We start from the raw sequence: 12844 nt of genomic DNA, 5'->3' as shown, positions 1-12844 counted from the left end.
ATGTGGAGAGCAGATTATTTTTTGTTTCCTCGATTGCTTTTGAAAACATGCTTACTGTAGATCTTAGAAAAAAGAACTAAATACATCCTAAACCGTTCCCCCAACAAATGAGGACTTTAGAATGCTTCTATTGACAGAAAATCTATCCCTGTTTAAAGCAGGAAGGACTGGGATCCATTGATTTCTTTTTTCTCTATTGAACACAAGTTATTATTTAAGACTGGGAGAAAGAGTATACGTTAAATTGGGAGCTTTTTTTTTTTTTTTTTTTTGGGGTACGCGGGCCTCTCACTGTTGTGGCCTCTCCCATTGCAGAGCACAGGTTCCGGAGGCTCAGCGGCCATGGCTCACGGGCCCAGCCACTCCATGGCATGTGGGATCCTCCCAGACCGGGACACGAACCCGTGTCCCCTGCATCGGCAGGCGGACTCTCAACCACTGCGCCACCAGGGAAGCCCAGGAGCTATTTTTAAATCATTCACTCCTTTTAGCCTAATCGAGGCAGGAGACTGTCATGACACAAATCTCTCTAGCCCTTCTATAAATTCGTTTCTCAAATGAATTCAGGATTATTTCATTTAATGAAAACGTGGTTTTGTTTCCTGGAGCATCTGGAAAGCTGGGTTAACCTTGGGATATTCCTATTTTGGGGAACTGACTAGGGGGGGTTATTTCTACTCCAGATTTGGTCTGGGATCCTGGAGCTAGGGATGGCAAATATGCCTTGAGGGTGCCAGATCCTTCCGAGCCCTGGCAGACATTGCTGATCAATCAAAGAACATTTTCTTACAGAGCCTATTACAAAGCCTACTTCTGTTTAAAACAGAGTCTCTAAGCAACCACCTGCAATCAATCTGAGTTAAACTGGGTACTATTCTCCTCCTGCATTTGAGGGTTCTGATACTAGCCCAGTCTTTCTGGTTCTTTTGGAACCAGGATTGAACAAATTGGACTTGTCCAGGTCCAACCTGTTGCATCCAGGTCCCTGTTGGTCTCTGATTAGCATCTTTTACTGACAGTTTACTATGTACTTACAGTCATCAATGATTGCAGATCAACACTGTCTCTGATTCTACCTTCCTTCCGGGCTTTAGCTGCAAGATTTCCAAACCAGATGAATGGAACCCAGTATTTCAGATGAGGAGATTTGAGGTGTTCAAATAATTTTCTTTCATCTGCTGTCATAAAACCTTTACACAAAATAAAAATAGCTAGATTATACAGACTTGGTTTAGCGCTAATATATTACCCTATATATTTCAGTGTCTACTATGTGAGCAAATAATGGGGGATATTCAAGAAATATAAAATAAAGGTTCCTGTCTCAAGTAGTTTTTACTTGTATCAGAGATAAGGAATGTGTACTCACGAGCGCGCGTGCACACATGCACACACACACACAAGTTATATATCGGTATAGGAGGCAATGCATGTGAGCAATCCCTAACAGAGGCGGCCAGTAGGAAGTGAGGTGACATTAAATGTGGACTAGGACATCTGGGGAAGGTCTCTTCTTTAGGTTTTGGTTTATTCATCTAAAATTGGGAACAAGAATACTTAGAATTGTTTGGATTAAAAGAATAAAACGTGATAATGTATACAAAGCACTTAGTACAGTGCCGAACATGTGAATCGCATAACATTTCATCCTGGCCCCTCCTTTCAAACTCCTAATTAACCAGGACCTCTTCTTTGAAGCCTTCCTTGATTCCTTCCTTCTCCTTCCCCAGGGATTTCTCCCCTTCAAAGCTCCACCACTTTCTCTTGCCTTGTATTATGATAATGTTAGACACAAATGTTTCCCCTGCTAAGACCCTTTGGAAGGGCAAAGAGCATATTATCTTCGTAGTCCCCACAGCATTTCGCATATACTTTTTACAAATTTTATTATTTATTTTATTTTTGGCTGCATTGGGTCTTTGTTGCTGTGCGCGGGCTTTCTCTAGTTGCAGTGAGCGGGGACTACTCTTCATTGCGGTGCGCGGGCTTCTCATTGCGGTGGCTTCTTTTGCTGTGGAGCACGGGCTCTATGCACGCCAGCTTCAGTAGTTGTGGCACATGGGCTTCAGTAGTTGTGGCTCACAGGATCTAGAGCACAGGCTCAGTAGCTGTGGCACATGGGCTTAGTTGCTCTGTGGCACGTGGGATCTTCCTGGACCAGGACTCGAACCCATGTTTCTTGCATTGGCAGGCGGATTCTTAACCACTGGGCCACCAGGCAAGTCCCATTCTTTCTAATGGCTGCATTCTAGTTAACTGTGTACAGTATTTTATATAAGTAGTTCTCTTTTGAATAGAGTTTTAAGTTGTTTTAATTTTCTTGCTACTAAAAATAATGCTGCAGTGACTATCCTTGTACTTACCACCTTGACTTTTTTTTTTTTAAGGATTATATAGGGGCATGAGGAATCATTTTCTTTTATTTATTTATTTATTGGCTTCATCGGGTCAGTTGTGGCACGCGGGATCTTTCATTGTGGCACACAGGCTCTGTAGTTGCAGCGCGAGGGCTTAGTTGCCCCACGGCATGTGAGATCTTAGTTCCCTGACCAGGAATCGGACCCGTATCCCCTGCATTGGAAGGCAGATTCTTAACCACTGGACCACCAGGGAAGTCCCCCCACCTTGACTTTTTAAGTGGACTTTTAAATGTTCAGTATGATTTAGTATAAATGTTTTCTGAATTAAAGCTTGTTTCTAAAACTGATTTTTGTTAGATATGAATTTTGAGTTACTTTTGATTGAGAAATGCAATCATTTGCTTATGAAATTCTAACACATTCAGATGAAAATCAACTTTTGCCCTAATGTGACACAGTTTGTATCCTTAACCATCTGTAATCGGTTTATGAATCTGTTTTTCCTGCTTAAAGTAATCCTCCCTCCTTACCATGCAGACTGAGTTTTATTTAAGAGGTGTTGCTATAACAGAAAAGAACTCAAAGGAGAAGTGAGATATGCCATTTTGAAAGTCACTGACCCATAGAGCTTTGGAGTTACCTAGATCCTTGATGTGATCCAGGCCAGTGCTTTGAGAACATGGTCCACAGGTCGTGGGTGTCTGAATCACTTGTGACACCTATTATATATGGAGAGGGCTAGGCTCTACCATCACCTGCTAAACCAGACTCAATAGGGCAGGAATTCTTGACCCAGTGTTGCACCTTTGCCTTATCCTGAGTGCCTTTTAGAAAATACCAGTGCCTTCACCTTATCCCTTGAGATTCTGATTCAATTGGTCTAGAGTGAGGTCCAGGTGTAAGCATCCTTTTAACCTTCCTGGGTAATTTAATGAAATTGGGTCCAGGCATTTACATGTTTACCAAGCTCTGCAGGAAATTCTGACCTACAGCAATGTTCAAAAATTACTGCCCCACTGAATGAAGATTCTGTTTATTCAGTATTTGAAATAAACAGAGTAACAACTACAGAGCCAATATTTACCAACAAGAGGCTAGTTTTAGATAAAACTCAGGTTATTTATATTAGCTTTGAAGGGGTCTGCCCATGCCTGGGGAATTGGACTCTCTCTGGTGGTCAAAGAATGAGTCTGAGAATTCTTGTCTTTTTTCTCAGTGCATTTCAAAGTTGTTGCATGATCTAGATAATCTGTTTGGTTTTTTTTTTAAGACTTGCAGAGTATGATTAAATCTGATGATAAGAAGTTAATAGATGAACTTGACCTGTCTTGGCTCTGTGCTTGAAGACTTGCAACCCTTCACCTTTTCCCTGGAAGACTATTCTCAGACATTTCATATCAATTGTCTAACAGTTATAGTCTTGGGATTCATAGTGCAGTTTCCAAAAATGCCTGCATTTATATACTGGCTGCAATCTCTGTCATTTGACCAAAGAATAACTTTACCTCTGGTTATTTTTATTCAGGAATATGGATCAACTTATGCTGGCAAGTCCTTTCTTGGCTTCTTAGCAAAAAGTAAATATGCAGAGTGAGGGTTAATTTAATGCGAACCCTAAAGCGAGAGTTAGGTAACCTCCCCCCAGTCCCTGCCGTGTAGCACACCCACTGATTGGAAAGGGACATGTAGAGCTAGGAAAGCAGGTGGGGGGGGGTTTAAATGTTCAGCCCAAATTTATTGCGTACTTTACTAGGTGCTGTGAAAGATGAACTAGACATTATTGTATCCTCCAAGAGTGTACAGGCAGAATAATTTTTGTTATTTCCTGCAGGGTTACACATCTTATCCAAAGTAACCCCATCTTTGGAAATTGAGTTGTTGGTCCATTGAAAGAAAAGTCTAGATTGTTAATCAAATCAATTCAAAGAGCATTTGTTATTACATGGAATGTTATCCTCATCAGCGCCTCAGGCCATTTTAACCAGAGACTGATGATATATTCAGAATGTGGTCATTATCCTCATCTCTAAGGCTATGTTAACCACAGGTATTGATTTGCTACAGTTTGGCTGCACCATCAGTTGGCTGGTCCTCACACTACCCTGTCTCCTTCACATGTCTGTCTTCATGCCACGCTCCCTCAGACCCTATCCACACCCTGACGTTGCTATTTTATTCAATATCTTGCCATTACATTTGCCTTGAATTTCTCTTGCTATCTTTTTTCCTTCTGGTTTTCTGGCTAGTTCAGCTCTGCTCAGCAATTTTCATATTGCATATCCCGAAGAACCCTTTCTAATATTTCAAATCAGAGTAAAAAAAAAAATATATATATATATATACACACACACATATACACACACACAAACACACACACACACATATATGTTTGTATTTACTTGTGTCTTGAATTGTGGCTTGATGGAGTAGGATCTGCTACTTTAAGGCAAAATTTTATTGCCTTCAAACCGAAGGACCAATTAAGTCCATTAATAAACAATATTCCGGTAATCGCAGATTCAGTTGAAACTGAGGCAGATGTCTTTTGCCTTTAAAGCAGAGTGCGTACATGAGGCTCTGTTAGGAGAAGAGCTAAAAGCTCTGCTTCTCAAAACTTTTAGGCAGGATGGGTTTATTGCCAGTTCTTTCTGAAAGAGAAAGTTGTGCATTCAGCATCTGAGCCCTTCTCAGAGATGACTTTTTCAGGCACATTGCAACAAGCCTGGCTCATTTTCCTCTCTGTACTTTCCAAATGAATGGAATGAAGCCACCAGATTCAACTGCAGCCATTCTTTAAATTCAGTGGTAGACATTTAGAAATCCCTGTCAACCGGGAAAATCAAAGTGAGGCAAAATGGGATTCAGAGAGAGATGGAATCACACTGTGAAGGCATTGTGGAGGGCAGTATTGAGATATATATATATTTTTTTAACCATGAACTATAGTAAGATATATTTGTGGTTCCCAAAACAATTATTGGCTCTTCTGTGTGAGGTGCTCTCTGATATTTTCTGTTCTTTTCCATTCCATTCCATAAAAAATGCTGGCTCAAAGCCATTAAAATGATTTAAGAGCCCAATAATAAGTTACAACCCACAGTTTGAGAAGCTTGAAGTAGGATATGGTTGATTAAAATCAGTTTCTGGGTTAGCAATGCTGAACGGAGACAGAGAAACTCCTCTATTTTCCTAATGAGTCAAACACGAGTGAAACATCTCTAGTCAGCCGTATTCCTGTCTCTAAATTAGTATCCTGTTTGGTAGTTCACTGCCTTCTACACATGACGCACAGGAAATATCATTCACAAAATCAGTGCTCTTAACTCCTGGCCTGTCCAGGTGGCCCAGACTTCCATTTGCTTTGGGTAAATAGATCTGAGGCAATTTGCAGATAAAGTTGGAGGAGTTAATACATGCACTGTGGTGCAGTGGTTCCTAGACTTTGCTGCACATTAGGATGGTCTGAGGAGCTTAAAAACTCCTGATGCCCAGGTTGCACCGTACACCTATTGAATCCTAATGTCTGGGGGTGTGAGCCACCATCAGTATTTTTAAAAGATCCCTAGCGACTCCATCTTGTAACAAAGTTTGGGAACAACTGCACCTAGTACAGAGTCACACAGCAAGCTGGCCATTTTAGCATCCTTGTTCTGGCTCAAACATAGTGCTTCTGGGGAGCTTGTTTAGAAGTGGATTTCTGGGTCCCACGCCCCAGAGATTCAGATTTCATAGGCTGTCTGGGAACCTGCAATTTAAATAAACACCCTGATAATTCAATGAATGTGGTGGTCTACGATCATCCTTTGAGAAGCGTTGATTGGCAAGCCATGATTTAACTCCTAAAACAGAGCTGTGGTGAACCTTCAAACAGTGGGCGGAGACTGCCCATCCATGGCACTAATGCAAGGAGGTGTGTACTTTCTCTCCCATGAAGAGCCAGCGCGCATAGGTGAGTCAAGTTGCACTCACAAGACGACATTCAGTCTGTTCTGGGCTCATCACGTGAGACTATAGGGGTAACTGACTCAGCCTGTAAAAGTTCAGCCAACAGAGGAAAAACTGGCACAGCCATGAATACCACCATCCGCTTGATCATCTCTCCTGTAACACAGAGCAGTGAGAGATTTCAGAGACCAGGGAACCCCAGTAGCACAGAATGCATCAGGAAAAACGTGAACAGCAGATCACAGGGCAGAAAGTCAATATTATACAAAATCCATTCGATTTTACTTAGCGAGAGAAGATTAGAGATTAAATGATCTAAGTGTGGGGCTAGCCTTCCAGACAGTGCATCTAAAGTTAGAACTTTTATCTCAACAGTCACTTGACAATTGGGAGCTCGTTCGGTTGTATTTATGCCTGTTAACTGTATGTCACTAAGAATCCTGATGGGGTCTCCACAGGCTCTCTCTCGTCAGGGCAGAAGCTCAAGGAACTTCATGTTAAGATTCCAGGCCTTTAAGAAAACAAAACGGTGTCCTTTCCTTAAAATTTACTGTCTTTTAACCACTCTTACAGGCTACCAGGCACAGAAGGAAACTATTTTAGAGAAATAGAAATGCAATGGAGTGATGTGAAGTTCAGCTGTAAATATATTTATGCTTGTCTCTGAAAGTGATTCATAGAAGGAAACACTTGTAGTAATCTTTACTGATCCTCGAGGACAGGGACCTCGCTTTCAGCTGTGCTCCAGTGCTCAGCACAATGCCTAGCGTACCGTATACACTGAGTAAATCTTTGTTAAATGAGCAAAAGCATGACAGATTTAGTAACAGATTTAGTAACGTTTCTTTTAGAGGAATGCATATAATTTCCCATTTCCTTTTTTTGTGCTTCTGGTGAAGGATTTTGAAGGAAAATGTTTTCTCTCCTGATCACTGTGAAACCCCAGAAAAAATGTTTTGATTCAGTCTCATACCATAACGTAAGCACCCAATTAAGGCCATCACTTAAATTGGCAAAGATCTGGAATTGTGCACATGACTTGACTTAGAATGAGTGACATCTTCCAAGGCGATTGAAACGACTGGCATTTTCCAGGGCAGGCTTGTAGCCAAGAGGGAAAATAACAGAGACTCCTGGGTTACAGCTCCTCTGCGAAGTAACTGTTTGATAACAGACCAGTTCAGGGAATTTCCAGCAGAATACACATTATTTTGCATTTAGCTGTTACATTTCTATTTTCATGGGAGCATAAATAAAGAAATTTTAATTTGAGAAATGTAACCTGTAACATCAAAGCATATGTATTTCCCAGAATAATGTAACTTGAGTGTCCAGCTTAACAGCAAGGAATGTCAGGGACCAGCGGGTAACTGACCTAGCTCACCAGCTGTAGTCAAGCAATGGCCAGATGCTTCAGAAGGAGGTGCTGACCTTCATTCTCTCCATCCTCTCACTGTTTTTGTCCTGCTAGTCCTGAATCTTTGTGACAGGGACCCTCCCTGAAGCAATACAAAGAGCTTGGAGGGCAACTCCCATTGCCTTAAAGCCCCCTGTTTCTCAGAGTGTGATCCAGGGACCCCCTTCCTCAAAGTCTCCAGGGGCTTGTTAAACACACTCATTCCTGGACCCCAGCCTAGACCTACTGAATCAGAATCTCTGGGGGTGTCGTCTTCGGATCTGCGTTTTTAGCAGTATTGATTTTTTTTTTTTTTTTTTTTTTTTTTTTGCGGTACGTGGGCCTCTCACTGTTGTGGCCTCTCCCGTTGCGGAGCACAGGCTCCGGACGCGCAGGCTCAGCGGCCATGGCTCACGGGCCCAGGCGCTCCGCGGCATGTGGGATCATCCCGGACCGGGGCGCGAACCTGTGTCCCCTGCATCGGCAGGCGGACTCTCAACCACTGCGCCACCAGGGAAGCCCCTAGCAGCATTGAGTTTTTAACACTATCTAAAGTGCACTGAAGTTTGAGAACATGTACTTTCCCAGACAGGTGGGTTTATGTAGGGAGTCACCTGACAAGAGGTTTTTTTTGCGCCCTCAGCATTGCCTCCTGCCTTTGCCCCTACACTTTTGGGGCCCCTGTGCTTTACCACCAGCCCTCTCTGCCCTCAGGCGGAGCAGGTGCCCTGGCTCTGGGCTCAGGGCACCTGCCAAACATTTTCCGCCATCCCTGAACTTCCTGTTCTTCCCAGAAACGTTGGCACAGGCCAAGGACAGACAGAGAGAGGTGGAGACACGTACCCAGTTGGGAGAGCTTGGAAACTGACCCCACGTGCAGAATGAGTCAGCCTTCTCTGCTGGGGAGCGGGAAGTCTGGTAAGTCTGTGCGGCCAGCCGACAGAGAGTCTGTGCCCATCCATGTGGGTGGCCATGAGGCAGACCAGGAAGGACGCTGCCTGTGAATCATGGCCCCCAGCTTGGAAGGCAGTGGCTCAGAACCTTTGTCCCACCACCTAGCATGCAAACCTTGTGTTCCTGTTGGGCACATGCTGGTCCACTACCCCTTCTTCTGCCTTTCGAGAAAACACTTAGGGGTGAAAGAGAGTAGTAGAGACCTTTACACTGCAATCATCAGTGATGGCCCCAGAGGGCACCTGCCAAGGCTTCAGCCCCCTCCTGTCGCCCTCAGTACTCTTCCTCCTTCAGACGCGGCACAAAAACTGACCACAAACTTGAAGTGAGAGCGATGCTCGTTGTGTCCAGGCAGGTCTAATTCAAGTCCCCTAGATGGTAGTCTCTGAGCAGACTGCTCAGAGGCTACCATCCAGAGCAATTCTGGAGCCTCCAGCATGGTCGAAACCTTGAATTCACCCTTTTCTTAACTGTTGCAGTTTTGTTATTAGTAATGAATTATTTGACGAATGCCAAAACCTTTTACCCCGGGGGTGAGAAAAAGCGTTAAAAAAATAAGCATCCCAGAAAAGACTCCTTACTTCTCAAACTGCAGTATATAAAAAGAGCAACATAAGAGCATGTTTAAATGCAGGTTTTCCAGGCCTTACATACAATGGTTCTGATTCAGTAGGTCTGACGTGGGGCTCAGGAGTATGCATTTTATTTTATTATATTTATTTATTTATTAATAAATTTTATTTATTTATTTTTGGCTGCATTGGGAGTTCATTGCTGTGCACGGGCTTTCTCTAGTTGTGGTGAGCGGAGGTACTCTTTGTTGCGGTGCGTTGGCTTCTCATTGCGGTGGCTTAGGCTCTAGGCACTTGGGCTTCAGTAGTTGTGGCTTGCGGGCTCCAGAGTGCAGGCTCAGTAGTTGTGGCGCATGGGCTTAGTTGCTCCACGGCATGTGGGATCTTCCCGGACCAGGGCTCGAACCCATGTCCCCTGCATTGGCAGGCAGATTCTTAACCACTGCGCCACCAGGGAAGTCCCAGGAGTATGCATTTTAAATAAACAACTCAAGTTATTCAAGATGTAAAGGGCGCATGGGTTTGTGGATCACACCTTGATACATACTCAAGTAAATGCCCCTCAAGGAGCAAATGATTCTCCTATGCCCTTGGAATGGTTGGCGGTACTGGTGGTACGGGAGAGAGGAGTACTTGAGTGTTCCAAATGCCTTGGAAAGGGGGAAAGTGTCGATGCAAGTACTGACTGGTGTTTGTGTAAGTTTGATAGGGAGTGAGTGTCGGTATTACGAAAAGTGCACCTAAAGGAAATGAACTCAGATCATTCCCCCATTCATCTCGCCGTTTCTACTTGCCCCTCAGACCTGAGCACAACTCAGGTCTTGCTGAGCTCACGTCTAACCAGAGGCCCTAAAGGCCTCTCTGTCACCAGCCACCCCCTCTGCTTTTAATATGATGGTGACGCTGAGAGGATAGATTCGCTCTGAGAATTGGGCCTGGAGTCTGATTGCTGTCAGAATGCGCTTTCTTCTTTCCAAGAATGTGTCAGGACTACAGAAATGTCACCTTCCTTCATCCAAGTAAACTTTAGCTGTCACTCATCCATTTGGAATGGGCCAAACGTTTCTCGTTTGTTTTTATGACTTTTTTCATAGGTCGAAATGCTTATCACATTTGATCCTTTAGACATTAGGGTAAGCAAAATAAGTTATCAAGTGGCATTTTAAACTTGGTCATTCTGATGCAGTATTCCACTTTTAAATTTGGAGGAAGGGTGGCAGTTAATTTTATCTTAAGTTCCGACTGGTTTTACATCATAATATACCTGTACATTTGCCAAGCCCTTTGTACCCTTCATCTGAATCTGTAACCGACTCCTTGCTCCCCATTACTTTCTCACATCTTGCTCTGTAGCCCTAACCAACGGCCTCTACACTCCTCCTTCCTTATTTCCACCTTACCTTTCACAGTCTCCTGGTCATAGGGGATCAAGAAGACCTAGGATGTCATATCAAATGAATCTTCTAAAGTGACCAAAGGACTATGTTATGCTGTTGTACTAGATGATTTCATTATTAATAGCAAGAACTCATGTCACACCATGTGCCGGGTACTGCTCTAGACACTGCAAGTATTAACTTATTTAATCATCACAACAAGCCTATGAGGTATATGAGGTAAAAGGTATTATAAATCACTCTAAACTCACTCTATGAATGAGGGAACTGAAGCATTAGAAAGGTAAAGTAACTCAGACAAGGTCATGTAGCCGGTACGCGATAGAGAAGGATTTGAACTCTGTGTTCTGAGTCACTCTCTACGTCGCCATCTGAGAAGACAAAACCAAATCAAACAAAAGCCCCCAAACCTCCAAAAACAAACAAAACATGCTACTCTTAAATATATATATATATTTTCAAGGACATTTCAGAAAAGGAGACTGGATAAAGCAACCTAATTCGAGACTGTACTCAATATAAAGGCAGAATCATCTCATGGTTCCTATATCTACTATATATTCATTTATACATTCCAACATACTCTCAGATGGATCAAAGACAACCCAGCACAAAACCCCATTTTTATTCTGTACGTGCCAACAATGATCTCATTTAATCCTCATCCCCTTGAAGGCTGGTTTAACAGCTTCTTTGCTAAGTATTAACACACCAAAGAGAACCATTCTTCAAACGTGATTTGTTCTCAGCATCCTGTGTCCAGAAGCCCAAGTACAAAACTGCATCTACTCTGAGGAACAGGAGAGACAACAGACCCCCACTAAAGCAGCCTTTTACTGCCACCTCTCAGGCTCTGCCTAGATGAAAAGCCGCATTTCTGGTTCCTACCAGAATCTTCTGTGTTTGGTAGGTGCGGGGGAAAGGATTAAGTTAGGAGTTCTGAGCCTGAATTGAAATTTTGGCTCTCCCACTAATGAGCTATGTGATCCAGGACAGGTCATAACCTCTCTGAATCTCTCATGGTTTTTTTGAGGTCCATATGAAATAATATTTATGAAAGTGCATAAACTGTAAAGTGCTAGAAAATGTAAGGTGATATTACAGAAGGTTTGAATAAATATGATAATTATTATATTATGGACCATGTGACTGTTTACAACTTAATTTGAGGTTGACTGTCTGCTGTTTCCTTTGCTCTGCCCCCCAAGTAAACTGCTTGAGGGCTGGAACCATGACATTCATTTTTACCTCTTAAGACTGTCTCTGGCACATGATAGGTAATCAGTAAATGTTTCTTGAATGAATGAATAAATAAAAGGCATTTTCCAAGGAACTTTGAAAGTTCTGATCGAGGTCAAGAGGAGACCCATGGAAGGAAAAGTCATTTACAGTACCTGCTTCAACCACATGGTCCATTGTCGGAAACCTTTTGTACACGGCCGTGCTCACCGAGCGGAAGATGAGCAGGGATGTGAGGTTGACGTAGCGCATCAGTGTCCTTCTGAGCAGGCGCCCGTGCTCGTCACTTCCGTGAACACTGCTGGAGATGAGGAACATCAGCCTGTCTGGCCAGGGCAGATTCACAAACTGGTTCCACCATCGGTTCACCACCAGAGTGACATAAAACCCTGTAGAGTAACAGGAAATTGTAAAGCAATTTCTTACTGTAGACATATTGTTGACACTGATGCTTTCAGCAGAATTTTAGTTTTTTTTAGGGATCGGGGTGTAAAAAATATGTTGTTATCCATATCTGATGATTTTGCCCTCCAGAAAAAAAATGTAATTTGTGCCTCGCAATGCTGTAGCACCCAGTAAGTGGCTATTAGAACTCAAATATTGATGGCAAAAATGGAGAGTTAGTGAAAAGAAAGCCGAATTGTCCAAGAGCAGATTATTACCTCAAACTTGTTGGTTGTTAATTTAGCAAAAGCAGCCTTGAAGGTAAACCTTATGGATGATTCTGGTTCTATTGCAAGCAGTGACTTTTCAGGCATGCCTCTCAGCTTGGAAACACTCCCATGCAGAGTCATTGGTGTTATCCTAACGGAGACAGCTGTGTGGCTGCATTCTGCATGTGACCTATACTTACCAAGCACAAAGGTTACTGGAATTTGTTCAGCATATCTGTCACAGTAAATTGATAATTTTTCAAAGTAACGTTTTTGGGCTCCTGTAAGTAACAATCTGGAGCAAAAATAAAATGCACAGCCCTTTATG

The 12844-nt window shown here is 42.9% G+C and overlaps 1 protein-coding gene across 1 annotated transcript; it reads right to left on the bottom strand.

Moving 5' to 3' along the window:
• Positions 1 to 4952: 4952 nt before the first annotated feature.
• Positions 4953 to 12181, bottom strand: LOC132593259 (bestrophin-3-like). The gene is made up of 2 exons (XM_030866306.2): positions 12019 to 12181; positions 4953 to 5008 (listed from the first exon to the last, which is right to left on the bottom strand). The coding sequence occupies exons 1-2, from the start codon at positions 12179 to 12181 to the stop codon at positions 4953 to 4955; spliced, it is 219 nt and encodes a 72-aa protein (XP_030722166.1).
• Positions 12182 to 12844: the final 663 nt, after the last annotated feature.

Source organism: Globicephala melas, chromosome 10, assembly GCF_963455315.2.
Source record: "Globicephala melas chromosome 10, mGloMel1.2, whole genome shotgun sequence".
NCBI classification, from domain to species: domain Eukaryota; kingdom Metazoa; phylum Chordata; class Mammalia; order Artiodactyla; family Delphinidae; genus Globicephala; species Globicephala melas.
This window is presented reverse-complemented; position numbering and strand designations above follow the sequence as displayed.

Excerpts from the sequence above, each read along its gene's own strand:
- LOC132593259 (XM_030866306.2), bottom strand. The coding sequence starts at position 12,181 with ATGTTCCTCATCTCCAGCAGTGTTCACGGAAGTGACGAGCACGGGCGC. Across the intron at positions 5,009-12,018 it reads GGACCATGTGGTTGAAGCAG|AAAGAACTGGCAATAAACCC; the intron begins GTACTGTAAATG and ends TTTCTCTTTCAG.